Raw genomic sequence first — 16,329 nt, forward strand, 5'->3', positions numbered from 1 at the left:
AGAGAGAGAGAGGATAGATAGAGAGAAAGAGGGATGGCGTCGTTTTTATCGTTTATGTCGCTCACGTGCTTTCTCTCTCTCTCTCTCTCTCTCTCTCTCTCTCTCTCTCTCTCAGTCCTTTTATTGTTTCATTTTCTTTGTTGAATATTGAAAAAAAATATATTTTTTTCTTTTTTCATTTTACTGGAAAAAAGTAACTGGCAGTTAAGTTTCTTGGAAAAAAAGTTCTGCCTTATGCGACACCAGTTTGATCGGCATAAAAATAGGGATAAAAATAAGGAGTAATAAATTGAAAGTATACCTCTGTATCTGTACGTACTGTAAGTCAGGATTTAAGGTGGAGCTTTAGATGTTGATAATCGATAAATTTATCAGCGACAGCCAAATCATCAAACCCTACTAAAACTTTGGTGGTCAAAAAGGGCTGTTACATCCAAGGCCCCAAGCTTGGATTTGGAATTAATGAGACAGAAGACGCCACATTCCAGACTTCAAATCATCAAACCCTACTAGAACTTTGGTGGTCAAAAAGGGCTGTTACATCCAAGGCCCCAAGCTTGGATTTGGAATTAATGAGACAGAAGACGCCACATTCCAGACTTCTTGCGGTTTGGCGCCAAAATTCACAAAATCTCTCCGTTTTGACACCAAAAGTTCAGAAAATCCATCTCTTTTGAAGCCATAAATCCGAAATTCCCCGTGTTTGAAAGCCAAAAGTCAGAAAATTCTTGTCTCTGGAAGCTAGAATCCGAAAATTCTCGGTGTTTCAACTTCCAAAGTCTGCCGCTATGCGCGTGACTGTCACAACGTTGAACGACAACATTTTCACACTGGATGTGAGTCCAGATTTAGAATTGGAGAACTTCAAGATATTCTGTCAGCTTGAATCTGGCTTTCCCGCTCAGGAGATCCTTATACTGCACAACGGAAAGGTATCCAACATTATAACATCAGTTTTTACTTTCCTTATTTTTCTAGCACTGGGAATTTCATCGTCTTTTTTATTTCGTAGCGATGAAACAACTGCTAGATTAGACTCGTGTAGTCTGTATCGCAGCATACCCGTACCGTAGTATGCCTCTCATCTCTCATCAGATGGGCGATAAGAGATAGGTACAATACTTCCCATTTAAATGCTTAACTCCATACACAAAAAGCCCAATCTGAGGCTTAGGTGTAGGGGCTAGACAGCCCTAAAGGATGGGTTAAGCTTCTACGAATCTCCCATTTAAGTGCTGGGTCAAGTGGTTAAAATACCTATTTGCAATCGAAACACTCATACAATTTTTTGTCTATGGCGAATACCTTTAGGGTGGAACTGAAAAAATAAAATGGTAAAATATCTTACGAAACCTCTCTATCCCATTAGATACTCGTCGAAAACAAGAAGAGCCTCCGTCAGAACGGTGTCCGCGAGGGTGACGTCGTGGTAATTCAGCACATCGGCGGAGACCACTATACGTAAGGGTAATAGAAAGTAAAAATATTTCCTTTTGACTGTCAACATCTTTGTTATCTGACCATAGATAGGTCTGAAAGCATTCAATCGTCAACATCTTTACAATGCAACCACTTCTTTGTCATTTAGACACAAAACATCTCTCTCTTCTCTCTCCCTCTCTAAAAAAATCTGATAAAAAAAGACACAAAATCATCTCTCTTTATTTCTCTCCCTCTCTATTTCTCTGTCTCTGTCTCTCTCTTCCTCTCTATCAAAAAAAAAAAAGACACAAAACGTCTCAGCATCAATATAGGTATCAGTTTCAACCTCTCTCTCTCTCTCCTACATCATTTTCCCCTCTCCTACATCATTTTCCCCTCCCCTACATCATTTTTCCCTCTCCTACATCATTTTCCAGTCAACTGGATTCCATTCTCCATCTACTTGACCGCACACACTGCAATCTGAGATTACAGATTGACTGAGGTAAATATAAAAAAAACCTCTTGATAAACTCCCTCTCTGTTTTTCTCCCTCTCTTTGTCTCTTTCTTTTCCTCGTTCTCTCCCTATCTCTCTCTCTCTCTCTCCCTTTCTCTCTCTCTCTCCCTTTCTCTCTCTCTCCCCCTTTCTCTCTCTCTCTCTCTCTCTCTTGGTCTTCCTCACTCTCTCTCCATATTATATTATTGTCCTTTCATTGAGTGGCGTAAATTAAACACTCTGTTTCGCTTCCTCTCTACTGTCTTCACCCCTCTCAACTCCTGCACTAATAATTTACAGAATATAAGTTATTAATAATACATTCAGCCTGACCTCTAAGACTATTAGCTAGCTCGGGGACCAAAAAAAAAAAAATTTGGACCGATTGCAATACTTTCATTATTAGTATAGCTCGCTATACTGTAGTAATAGAAAGTAAAAAAGGAAGGATAAAAGGATAATAGTCTGAAATTTCTTTCGCTAGCATCATCAGAGGTTGAGTGCGAAGGGCATCCACTCGTAAAATTTGTAGGCAAAACCAAATGTCAGCTCAAAATCACCCTAGGGAATTTTGTACACAAAACCAAATGTCAGCTCAAAATCACCTTAGGGCTGATTGAGAGGCTGACGAAAAAGGGCAACCTTGTCTGTACAGTGTGCACGGGAAAAGGCGACGAAGAATATTCTCGCCAGCCTAGTTAGCTTAGTTGGTAGTGCGTCTGCCTTGTAAGCGCTAGGCCGCCGAGATCCCGTGATAACATCAGAAGAAGCAGATGTCGAAGCAGCAGCAGTAGCCGGTGTTTGAAGAGTCTTGGCATAGGACTTCTTGTTCCCACTCAAATGTATCTGAGTATCAGCAGATGCTTTTTCCAGACTTGCCACCTTCTCCTGCAACAGCCGAATGAACGACGCCTGCTCAAGTACTCTCTCCTCCAATTGCGCGACGTATTTACAAATGTCAATAGTAGTAGCACTACTGCTCTGAGATGAGCCGGGGTCCATGACGTCACAGTTACCAGTCATCATGAATCGATCAGATAGTGTAGACTAGAACGTATAGGTAGAATGCAGCTATAGATAGCTTCACTCCGAGTCAATAGGTATGTAGGTAGTAGGTACGAGTACAATAAATTATCACAACTACTTCAAGGTCAAATCCCAAATCAAACTGACAGGGGTCCGGTATAGATGACAAGCTCGTTAGATATACAGGTAGATATGAGTGATATCTAACTGCTACCCAACAATAAGATACGTAACACTGAACAAAGAAAAAATGTATTTCGCAACAGAACTTTTTTATTAAATGAGCTACAAAAAAACAAATAATATTTTTTGGAATCCACAGAAAAAATAACATAAAATTGTCAAAAACACAAATTTTTTAAGTCGATAAATACATAAAAATTATTGAAAATATCACAGAGCTAATTTATCACAACATTTATCGTACCTAACGTTCTGTCTGTAAACAAAATATCTCGAGAACCGTAAGAGCTAGAGACTTGAAATTTGGTATGAATCTTTCAAATGTGACAAGGATGCTACACGAAACTTTTGGTTAAGACCGGTGCAACGCTTGGGCCAGGATAGATGGATATGCACAAGGCATGTGGGTATAAGGCTTGGAGGTATTAGGTTGGAGTGTGATAGGGTAGGTGCCCCCTGGAATTGGCCAGGATAGATGGATGTGCATAAGGCATGTAGGTATAAGGCTTGGAGGTATTAGGTTGGAGTGTGATAGGGTAGGTGCCCCCTGGAATTGGCCAGGATAGATGGATATGCACAAGGCATGTGGGTATAAGGCTTGGAGGTATTAGGTTGGAGTGTGATAGGGTAGGTGCCCCCTGGAATTGGCCAGGATAGATGGATATGCACAAGGCATGTGGGTATAAGGCTTGGAGGTATTAGGTTGGAGTGTGATAGGGTAGGTGCCCCCTGGAATTGGCCAGGATAGATGGATATGCACAAGGCATGTGGGTATAAGGCTTGGAGGTATTAGGTTGGAGTGTGATAGGGTAGGTGCCCCCTGGAATTGGCCAGGATAGATGGATATGCACAAGGCATGTGGGTATAAGGCTTGGAGGTATTAGGTTGGAGTGTGATAGGGTAGGTGCCCCCTGGAATTGGCCAGGATAGATGGATGTGCATAAGGCATGTAGGTATAAGGCTTGGAGGTATTAGGTTGGAGTGTGATAGGGTAGGTGCCCCCTGGAATTGGCCAGGATAGATGGATATGCACAAGGCATGTGGGTATAAGGCTTGGAGGTATTAGGTTGGAGTGTGATAGGGTAGGTGCCCCCTGGAATTGGCCAGGATAGATGGATATGCACAAGGCATGTGGGTATAAGGCTTGGAGGTATTAGGTTGGAGTGTGATAGGGTAGGTGCCCCCTGGAATTGGCCAGGATAGATGGATATGCACAAGGCATGTGGGTATAAGGCTTGGAGGTATTAGGTTGGAGTGTGATAGGGTAGGTGCCCCCTGGAATTGGCCAGGATAGATGGATATGCACAAGGCATGTGGGTATAAGGCTTGGAGGTATTAGGTTGGAGTGTGATAGGGTAGGTGCCCCCTGGAATTGGCCAGGATAGATGGATGTGCATAAGGCATGTAGGTATAAGGCTTGGAGGTATTAGGTTGGAGTGTGATAGGGTAGGTGCCCCCTGGAATTGGCCAGGATAGATGGATATGCACAAGGCATGTGGGTATAAGGCTTGGAGGTATTAGGTTGGAGTGTGATAGGGTAGGTGCCCCCTGGAATTGGCCAGGATAGATGGATATGCACAAGGCATGTGGGTATAAGGCTTGGAGGTATTAGGTTGGAGTGTGATAGGGTAGGTGCCCCCTGGAATTGGCCAGGATAGATGGATATGCACAAGGCATGTGGGTATAAGGCTTGGAGGTATTAGGTTGGAGTGTGATAGGGTAGGTGCCCCCTGGAATTGGCCAGGATAGATGGATATGCACAAGGCATGTGGGTATAAGGCTTGGAGGTATTAGGTTGGAGTGTGATAGGGTAGGTGCCCCCTGGAATTGGCCAGGATAGATGGATGTGCATAAGGCATGTAGGTATAAGGCTTGGAGGTATTAGGTTGGAGTGTGATAGGGTAGGTGCCCCCTGGAATTGGCCAGGATAGATGGATATGCACAAGGCATGTGGGTATAAGGCTTGGAGGTATTAGGTTGGAGTGTGATAGGGTAGGTGCCCCCTGGAATTGGCCAGGATAGATGGATATGCACAAGGCATGTGGGTATAAGGCTTGGAGGTATTAGGTTGGAGTGTGATAGGGTAGGTGCCCCCTGGAATTGGCCAGGATAGATGGATATGCACAAGGCATGTGGGTATAAGGCTTGGAGGTATTAGGTTGGAGTGTGATAGGGTAGGTGCCCCCTGGAATTGGCCAGGATAGATGGATATGCACAAGGCATGTAGGTATAAGGCTTGGAGGTATTAGGTTGGAGTGTGATAGGGTAGGTGCCCCCTGGAATTGGCCAGGATAGATGGATGTGCATAAGGCATGTAGGTATAAGGCTTGGAGGAATTAGGTTGGAGTGTGATAGGGTAGGTGCCCCCTGGAATTGGCCAGGATAGACGGATGCACATGTACCATAAGGCTAAACACTAAAAACAGACTGAACGGACACTATGGCCATTATTTAGTCGTCTTCTTCTTCTTCTTCTTCTTCTTCTTCTTCTTCTTCTTCTTCTTCTTCTTCTTCTTCTTCTACTTCTTCTTTCTTTATTTTAATAGTTTATACTGACTCTTCATTCTGGACACTATGGCCATTGTTTGGTCTCACCTCCCTATCTGAAAGTCTATCAATAATATTTTTGATATATCTGTGTCAGTTGGCGGACTGTAATAAATTCTCTCTCCATGCTTTTCATATGCTAATGTATAGCTTTGAGGTTAGAATGGATGAGAATGAGGAGGAGGAGAAGAAGAACGAGAGGAAGAAGAAGAGGAGGAGGAGGAGGAGAAGGAGGATAAGAAGAATAAGAGGAGAAGGAGAGGGAGGAAGAGAAGAAGGGAGAGGAGGAGGAGGACAAGGAGGAGGGGGAAGAATAGGACGAGGTCAATATGAATGAAATAGAGAAGCAGGAAAAGAAGAAGGAGGAGAAGGAAAGTGGATGGATAGAAGAAGAATGTGAATAAGGTGTGGAGAAAGAGGAGGAGAAATAAGGATGATAGACAGCCCTCAAGGAGAGGGGAAAAGAGGAGAAAAGAAAGAATGAGAAAAGAGAAGGGGGAGGAGGAGAAGAAGAAGAAGAGTTAATATTAAAATGATTTCTGGAAGGTCGACAGGTTTTCTATTGAAAATGAATTACCTAAGTCTGACCTTCAGAAGAGAGAGAGAGAGAGAGAGAGAGAGAGAGAGAGAGAGGAAAGAGGAAGAGGAAACTAGAGGAAAGAGAGAGACAAAAAGGTCTTGCCTGCTTTGGATAAAGGAGAGAAAAAATGCAACTTTATGAATAAGTACTCGTAGCTCGTAGGTCTCTCTCTCTCTCTCTCTCTCCTGCCTTCATTCTCCTTCCTTTTTCTCTCACTCTCAAACATTCTCTCTCCTTTCTTCCAATTGGAAAATGTACCCCTCTCTCTCTCTCTCACTAGAAATGTAGGTATAACTATTTCTCTACCTCACCCTTCCCTGTTTCGCTCTCACTACCTCCCCATTGGAAAAGATATTAGGTAGGTACCTACTTACCTGGTATGTAAATACACATCGTTTTAAGTATATGATTAGGGTAGGTAGGTATGCACGTAGGTACATAGGATAGAGAGAGAGAGAGAGAGAGAGAGAGAGAGAGAGAGAGAGAGAGAAGGTCCCTACTAGCTGAAGAGTTAATTGTCTGAGTGTTTTAACGTAATTATATTTTTCAAGTACTACACACGTGTGTAGTACTTGAAAAATATAATTACGTTAAAACACTCAGACAATTAACTCTTCAGCTAGTAGGGACCTTCTCTCTCTCTCTCTCTCTCTCTCTCTCTCTCTCTCTCTCTCTCTCTATCCTATGTACCTACGTGCATACCTACCTACCCTAATCATATACTTAAAACGATGTGTATTTACATACCAGGTAAGTAGGTACCTACCTAATATCTTTTCCAATGGGGAGGTAGTGAGAGCGAAACAGGGAAGGGTGAGGTAGAGAAATAGTTATACCTACATTTCTAGTGAGAGAGAGAGAGAGGGGTACATTTTCCAATTGGAAGAAAGGAGAGAGAATGTTTGAGAGTGAGAGAAAAAGGAAGGAGAATGAAGGCAGGAGAGAGAGAGAGAGAGAGAGACCTACGAGCTACGAGTACTTATTCATAAAGTTGCATTTTTTCTCTCCTTTATCCAAAGCAGGCAAGACCTTTTTGTCTCTCTCTTTCCTCTAGTTTCCTCTTCCTCTTTCCTCTCTCTCTCTCTCTCTCTCTCTCTCTCTCTCTCTCTTCTGAAGGTCAGACTTAGGTAATTCATTTTCAATAGAAAACCTGTCGACCTTCCAGAAATCATTTTAATATTAACTCTTCTTCTTCTTCTCCTCCTCCCCCTTCTCTTTTCTCATTCTTTCTTTTCTCCTCTTTTCCCCTCTCCTTGAGGGCTGTCTATCATCCTTATTTCTCCTCCTCTTTCTCCACACCTTATTCACATTCTTCTTCTATCCATCCACTTTCCTTCTCCTCCTTCTTCTTTTCCTGCTTCTCTATTTCATTCATATTGACCTCGTCCTATTCTTCCCCCTCCTCCTTGTCCTCCTCCTCCTCTCCCTTCTTCTCTTCCTCCCTCTCCTTCTCCTCTTATTCTTCTTATCCTCCTTCTCCTCCTCCTCCTCCTCTTCTTCTTCCTCTCGTTCTTCTTCTCCTCCTCCTCATTCTCATCCATTCTAACCTCAAAGCTATACATTAGCATATGAAAAGCATGGAGAGAGAATTTATTACAGTCCGCCAACTGACACAGATAATCTCTTGCCGGAGGAAACATGAATGAAAGAAATAGTAGAAACATCCCCTCGTTACATCCTGTATACATAAAGCAGTAGAATCCCCTTGTTACATCCTGTATAAAGAAAATGAAATAAATCAGAATATTTAACTCCAGGCACCATGCTAGGTCATATAGGAATGTTTTTCTACGTACAGAAAGTAACAGAGAACCCAGTTTTCTCCTTTTTTTTCATGGACATCTGGTCTTTTCAGTTAGTAACCACTCTCGACGTTGCTTAACTTCAGCGATCCGATAGGAACTGTTTTATTCAGCGTGCTGGTCATTAGTCATTAGACATAAATCTCTGTCAGGGCGAGAATCGAATCCGCGACTTAGCGCTTACAACTTACAAGGCAGACGCGCTGCCTTCCAAACTAGGCTGGCTAGTTTCAAGGACAATCTTCGAGATGTGGCTTTCAGTTACCTACATCATGTACTGTGTGTTGGTGTGGCTTTCAGTTACTTTCTGTAGGAAGGTATGCACAGGAAAGAAAATATCCTGGATACCTAGGTTACTAGGTACCTATATGTCAATATATAGGAATGTTTTTCTACGTACAGAAAGTAACAGAGAAGCAGAGAACCCAGTTTTCCTCTTTTTTTTATTGACATCTGGTCTTTTCAGTTTGTAACCACTCTCGACGTTGCTTAACTTCAGCGATCCGATAGGAACTGTTTTATTCAGCGTGCTGGTCATTAGTCATCGGGCATAAATTTCTGTCAGGGCGAGAATCGAATCCGCGACTTAGTGCTTACAAGGCAGACGCGCTGCCTTCCAAACTAGGCTGGCTAGTTTCAAGGACAATCTTTGAGTTGTGCCTTTCAGTTACCTACATCATGTACTGTGTCTAGGTGTGGCTTTCAGTTACTTTCTGTAGGAAGGTATGCACAGGAAAGAAAATATCCTGGATACCTAGGTTACTAGGTACCTATATGTCACCTTTATGGGATTGCTGGAATGGTGCACAGACTGTCATGCGGGTTGCAGAGATCGTAAAATCGAAGGGAGCCATTTCAACGATAAAGGTATGTATTTAGCGTACATATAGACTACATAATACTCTTATGTACATATTATTTTCGTACATAGAACTAAACTCTCAGTTTATTACATATACCTATGTACCTACCTACAGGGTGTTAAAAAAATACGAACAAAAAATTCTTTAAAAATTCTTTTGACTGTGGTACCTACCTGATATCTCCATCGGTCGCTACTCGATTGAAGTGACTCCTCACTAGTCCTCACGAGGCTGAGTGCACCCTGTATTTCAAGTACAGAGCCGAAAATATTTCGATTCTACTGGGAATTGAACTCGGGACCTCCAGAGTGGAAGACTAGTATGATAACCAATAGGTCACAGAGGCTACTACATATTACGAATAGAAGTAGGTAGGTTTCTTTATTTTCCCCAGAACCTTGAACTGTAGGTACCTATAACAGTCTGAAAGAATCTATATAAATAAAATTGTAGATTTGTCTGTACATTGCTTAGAATCGTGAAATTTTTAGTTATTCTTACTCCTTATGCATCCACGATTCCAAAAATCACATTAGAAAAATTTCTGTCTGTCTGTCTGTCTGTCTGTCTGTATGTGTGTATGTCTGTCTGTTACGCTAAATAGACCTTTGGTTGTCCTCTTTTCACGAGAAAACGGCTCGACCGATTTTGATGAAATTTTTTGTAGTTGTTAAGAAAAGTACTCCGGGTGACATAGACTACTTGAAATTTTCACATTCCATCCTGATTCAAAATGGCGGCGGTTCAAAAACGTGAAGAAAATAGCCTAATACACCCGTTTTTGTCCTCTTTTCACGAGAAAACGGCTCAACCGATTTTGATGAAATTTTTTGTGGTTGTTAAGAAAAGAACTCCGGGTGACATAGGCTACTTGAAATTTTCACATTCAAACCTGATTCAAAATGGCGGCGGTTCGAAGTTATGCCTGTTATGCTGCTCTGTGAGACATGTCAGGGAGCGCGTAGCGCGACCGTGTGTGGTGTGTGTGTGTGGTGTGTGTGTGTGGTGTGTGTGTGTGTGTGTGTGTGTGTGTGTGTGTGTGTGTGTGTGTGTGTGTGTGTGTGTGTGTGTGTGTGTGTGTGTGTGTGTGTGTGTGTGTGTGTGTGTGTGTGTGTGTGTGTGTGTGTGTGTGTGTGTGTGTGTGTGTGTGTGTGTGTGTGTGTGTGTGTGTGTGTGTGTGTGTGTGTGTGTGTGTGTGTGTGTGTGTGTGTGTGTGTGGTGGATGGATGTGTGTGGTGGGTGGGTGTGATGGGTGTGTGTGGTGTGTGATGGGTGGATGTGTGTGGTGGGTGTGTGTGGTGGATAATACACTTACCAATGAAAAGTGAAGTTTAAAATGAAGTTCACACCTTATATTTTCACTTTACACACACTTTGAACACTTTACATAACGGGAATCAAGAAAAAACTCTTTGCCAAGATCGTGTCTTGAAACTGCACAAAACACGTCCTCCCTCTGCAAATTCCAAAAACACACCGAATTTTTTTTTCAAAATGATTTTTTATAATGAAGAAAAATTCGAATTTGGCGCCTTTTTTTACAGTAGTATCAAAACAACACGAATATTCAAAAAATGTTATCAGAAATTAAATAGGATGTACGTTTATAGCTTAAAATTAACTAAACATGACCGAGTGATCGACTACTGGTGTAAAGTCGACTACTGGTACATTCACCCTAATTGGGACCGAGGGTAGTTGATAAAATTGAGGTTCTGTATAGAAGTTGAGATGATCGAAATTCCGTATAAAACAATGAAAATAGGGCCAAATTTAGTGGTACAAAAGAACAAAATAGGGAAGAAATACCCCTTTATTTTTAAATTAAATAAAACAAACTGAGAAACAAACAAAAAACACATCTTCGATATCGTTTTTTTCGTCATTAGTCTCATTATTTGAACACTTTCGATGATCTGTTCCTCTGATAGAGTAGGATTTCCTTGAAAGATGGGGAAAAACCCCAATTTTTGGAGTTGATATAATCGAGGTTCTACTGTACCTGTAGGTATTTAAGTATCTATGTACTATGTAGTATACACTTTTAAATCTATAAATACATATAAACACATAAAACAAATAAATAAAATAGAAAAGAAAACACATAAATAAATATAAAAAATAAACTTGAAAATAATAAAGAGTATAAAATCTTTTAAGGTAGTAAAAAATAAAGACCCCATTTTCTTCCTGGTCCCTTCTCATCCACTCTTCCCCTATTTTCCCTTCTCAAAATAGGGTAAGGTTGTATCCTCTATTTTCAGTGGCGTGTGGTGAGATTTTTCAAATGGGAAGCTATAAACCCACGATACTAGCGGGTTGCCAGTGCTTTGGCACAGAAAATGGAGATCGGCTGGAGGTCTTAGACTCCATTTTGAATAATCACTTAGGTACCCCCATTATTTTCTTCAAAATGGGGAAAAAGACGAAACAGTAGAGAGGAGATATATTTTCCGTTCCCCTCTTCTGAACCTCGTTTCACCTCTTTTTTTTATTTTTTTTTAAGAGGTTTGACAGAGGGAACTGTAACCAGGTTGCCAGCAGTGCTTTGGTACAGAAAATGGAGATCTGCTGAAGGTCTTAGAATCCATTTTGAATAATCACTTAGGTACCCATTATTTTCTTCAAAATGGGGAAAAAGACGAAACAGTAGAGGGGAGGTATATTTTCCGTTCCCCTCTTCTGAACCTCGTTTCACCTCTTTTTTTTATTTTTTTAAAGAGGTTTGACAGAGGGAACTGTAACTGCTATGGTCTTATCGTCCCGAAATCGAAGAGAGAAGGAAAACATAGCAGTAGAATCCCCTTGTTACATCCTGTATAAAGAAAATGAAATAAATCAGAATATTTAACTCCAGGCACCATGCTAGGTCATATAGGAATGTTTTTCTACGTAGGTACAGAAAGTAATAGAGAAGCAGAGAACCCAGTTTCCCCTCTTTTTTATGGACATCTGGTCTTTTCAGTTTGTAACCACTCTCGACGTTGCTTAACTTCAGTGATCCGACAGGAACTGTTTTATTCAGCGCGCTGGTCATTAGTCATTAGGCATAAATCTCTGTCAGGGCGAGAATCGAATCCGCGACTTAGCGCTTACAAGGCAGACGCGCTGCCTTCCAAACTAGGCTGGCTAGTTTCAAGGACAATCTTTGAGATGTGCCTTTCAGTTACTTACATCATGTACTGTGTGTAGGTATGGCTTTCAGTTACTTTCTGTAGGAAGGTATGCACAGGAAAGAAAATATCCTGGATACCTAGGTTACTAGGTACCTATATGTCACCTTTATGGGATTGCTGGTGTTGTTGTTGTAGCAGTGACGACAATTCAGCAGTCATCTCCAAATTCTGGACTCGTTGGTAGATTTAGGAACTCAGCCACTTTGCGGGTTGCAGAGATCGTAAAATCGAAGGGACCAGGAGCCATTTCAACGATAAAGGTATGTATTTAGCGTACATTATAGACTACATAATACTCTTATGTACATTTTATTTTCGTACATAGAACTAAACTCTCAGTTTATTACATATACCTATGTACCTACCTACAGGGTGTTAAAAAAATACGTGAACAAAAATTCTTTTGACTGTGGTACCTGATATCTCCATCGGTCGCTACTCGATTGAAGTGACTCCTCACTAGTCCTCACGAGGCTGAGTGCACCCTGTATGACAAGTGTTAGGCGAGAAAGTTTCGATTCTACTGCTTTAAAAATTCTTTTGACTGTGGAACCTGATATCTCCATCGGTCGCTCCTCGATTGAAGTGACTCCTCACTAGTCCTCACGAGGCTGAGTGCACCCTGTATGACAAGTGTTAGGCGAGAAAGTTTCGATTCTACTGAGCTATACCGACTAAATGGTTAGAGATATGGTAAAAGTTAGGATAAAATAATACTCAAATAAGCATCATTCAATAGGATAAGGAAAGTCGTGTGAAGAAAGTTTCGATTCTACTGGGAATTGAACCCGGGACCTCCAGAGTGGAAGACTAGTATGATAACCAATGGGTCACAGAGGCTACTACATATTATTATGGATAGAAGTACCTAGATTTCTTTATTTTCCCCAGAACCTTGAACTGTAGGTACCTATAACAGTCTGAAAGAATACCTAGGTACCTATAAGTCTAGAACTAGAAATAGAAACACATAAAAAATGAATAGATAAAAAAGGTACAATAGAACCTCGATTAAATCAACTAGGGTGACTGTACCAGTAGTCGATCATTTTTCACGTTTTTAAGTTTCAATTAGCTCTGGTTCTATTGTTGGACACTGTTATATTCATTTTTTACATAGAGCTAAATCAAAATTTTGAAGGTGTACCTTTAAAATCAAGCCCCCCCAAAAATTTAGGCAAGAACCGCCTATGTAGAGAAGGAGGAAGTGGTAGGAGGGGGTAGCAAAGAAGAGAGGAAACGTAAAAGAGAGAGGTATTAGGAAAGTAGGAGAAGGAGGAGAAAGAGGAGGTACATAAGGGATTCGAATTAATTTGTAGAACTAGAAGAAGGAGGTATAGGAGTTAGGAAAGTATTAGAAAGTATAAGAGGTAAAAGAAGAAAGTAAAGAAGAGAGGAAAAGAAAGAGAGAGTTATTGGAGAAGGAGGAATCAGTAGGAGGGGGTAGCAAAGAAGAGAGGAAACGTAAGAGAGAGGTATTAGGAAAGTAGGAGAAGGAGGAGAAAGAGGAGGTACATAAGGGATTCGAATTAATTTGTATTCATTTCACATCAAAGTTCCCACCCGGGGCAAATTTTATATTAAATAATAAAGTTCGTTCTTGAAACGGCTGGCTTTCTCCTATCCTGTCCCCTTTCTCTCTTCGATTTTGCACCGATAAGACCTCCGTTGTTACAGTTTACCCTATAAAACCTCTCAAAAAGTAATGAAAATAAACATAAAAATAATTGTGGAACAAAACATCAGACAAAGCAAAATCGTCGAGTTAAAACTTAGACCTCAGTTCGCTCAGTCACTTAGACCCTTGAACTGTAATGAAAAGAACTGTAAAGAAAAGCTATTTTCGTCACTTCAGTTCATTTCCAGACGGATGTCAACTTTTTCTCATTCTTTAGACTGATTTTCAAACTTTTTCAAAAACTTCTCGTCGGCAAAAGGCGTAGGTTTCTTTACATTGTTTCTTGTTTCCAAAGTTTTCACATTTCGAACATACGTTGAAATTGAAGGAAAATACCTAGGAGCTGAAAGAAAACATTCCATTGTTGAAAATTTTCAATTCAACACATTTCGAAAACTTGATGGAACAGCTAAAAGAAAAGCAAAATAAGAAGAAGAAGAAAAAGGAGAAACAAAATGATGTAATGGAAAAGGGAAATAATTTCGGGGAAAACTCGAAAAAGTTGTTGGGAAAAATCTTCCGAAAGAACGATAGAGCAGAACAACAGAAGAGACGAACATACAAAGAAAAGGAGAAGGAGAAGAATAAGAAGAAGGAGGAGGAGGAGGAGAAGACGAAGAATAAAACGAAGGGGTAGAAGAAGAATAGGAAGATGAAGGAAATGAAGAATAAGGGGAAGAAAAAGAAGAGAAAGAAACAAAAGAGGTGAAGAGCTTAATAAGATAAGAAGCGGAAGAGGGAGCAGAGAGGAACTCCAAACACGTTAAATACAAAAACAAAGAAGAATAAACATGAAAGGGGAAGCAACGCTGAAGAGGAACGTCACAACACTTCCTCAAGAATTGAAAATTTGATACCAAATTTGGTATCCAGGCAAAATAGCTATCAAATAATGAAAACTAATTAGGGTAAGTGTACCATTTATTCGCCCACCTAAAAAACGTACCATTTATTGGCCCACCTGTACCATAGGTACGCCACATAAGTCTGAACTGGACGAACTTTTTCAAGATCCAATTTCATCAAAAGAAAGGGCTTAAAGACTGCTATCGAACCAGTGCGACGAACTTTTTCAAGATCCAATTTTATCAAAAGAAAGGGCTTAAAGAATGCTATCAAACCAGTAGTATTCCAAAATTGTAGTCATAAAAACAAAAATTAGAAAAATAAATGTGGACAGATGGGCCAATAAATGGTACGTTTTTTAAGTGGGCGAATAAATGGTACACTTACCCTATTTATTAGTATTATTACCTATGAATAAATTACCCAATCACGTTTTAGTGTTTGTTGTAAATAATCAAGAGCCTAATCTAGAATCTAGGCATCTCCACTAATTTTATTATTATAATATTAAATTTACATATGTCTTGCACATTGCATATTCAAATAGTTGAACGGCATTCATACAAATTGTGAATTTTACATACATTATAGCCAGGATATACAGTTAGCTTGGAGAGTAGCGTGCCCCCCAGGGGGGGTTTCCTCAGATCCTATCAACATTGAAACCCATCTCCTGCAGCTGACAGTAAGAAGTACCCACAGGACAAAAGTAAATGTCAACCGAGTGGAAGGCAGAACAGATGAAATGCTTGGGAGATTATGGCAGAACGAAAAATAATAAAGAATTGAATTCCACTTGAAAAGAAAAGGACGAAGAAAAAATAGGAGAGAAAGGACAAAAAAAAAGAAAGAGGAGGAGATGAAGAAGACGAAGACGACGAAAAAGAAGAATGATGTCAGGAAAAAGAGGACAAGAAGAGGAAAAGGTGTGATAGCGTCTGTACTAAACCATAGGAAACGCAAGATGACGCGCCATCCGTTCCGTTTCCGAGATTGTTTTTTTTTGTCCGTGGGATTTTTTTTTCACCCCTATCTCACGGTGTTGAAAGGATTGGTGTCTAAAACCCCCTTGGAAGACCAGAAAGAATATCTGGGCTATTCCCAAGTCAACAAGGTAAATAATAGTGCTTATTTATACTGCTCGCATAGGACTGAAAAGTCCCTTTACTCCAGCAGTAGGCTGCTACTATTTTTGTGGTCAAATTCTCAAATTATATGAGGACAAAATTCCATACCTCGGCTGGGATTGAACCCACGCCCTCCTGTTTACCAGGCGAGCGCCTTGACCACTACACCACCGAGGCAGGTTTTCCCCTAGTTTTTATGCAGGCTACGCCACCTACTATTTCTGTTGCCAATCTCAGAGAGATGTCAATAAAAATGAGCATTTTCTTTTGTCGTCGATAAATTGCAATTCTTTTGTTCGCAAGTCTTCTTCTTCTTCTTCTTCTTCTACTTCTTCTACTTCGTCTTCTTCTTCTGCTTCTTCTTCCTCTTCCTTTTTTTTTTCTGTAACCCTACCGGGACCGTTGGCATGCAAGCCTCGTGTGGTACCCACTCAACCATCGAGGTTCGAGGTAACTTTACAATTCACTGAACTGAAGGAAAAGAGGGGAGGGAAGAAAATACTCGTAGAAGAGAGGAGAAGAAAGAGAGAGAAAGAGAGAGAGAGAGAGAGAGAGAGAGAGAGAGAGAGAGAGAGAGAGAG

At 40.7% G+C, this 16,329-nt stretch overlaps 1 protein-coding gene across 1 annotated transcript; it reads left to right on the plus strand.

Moving 5' to 3' along the window:
• Positions 1-710: 710 nt before the first annotated feature.
• Positions 711-1,465, plus strand: LOC103520054 (protein DDI1 homolog 1-like). Its single transcript, XM_008485148.1, has 2 exons — positions 711-932; positions 1,370-1,465. The coding sequence occupies exons 1-2, from the start codon at positions 789-791 to the stop codon at positions 1,463-1,465; spliced, it is 240 nt and encodes a 79-aa protein (XP_008483370.1). The 5' UTR covers positions 711-788.
• The last annotated feature ends 14,864 nt before the right edge of the window (positions 1,466-16,329 follow it).

This window comes from Diaphorina citri, unplaced genomic scaffold (assembly GCF_000475195.1).
Source record: "Diaphorina citri unplaced genomic scaffold, Diaci psyllid genome assembly version 1.1 scaffold3159, whole genome shotgun sequence".
NCBI lineage: Eukaryota > Metazoa > Arthropoda > Insecta > Hemiptera > Psyllidae > Diaphorina > Diaphorina citri.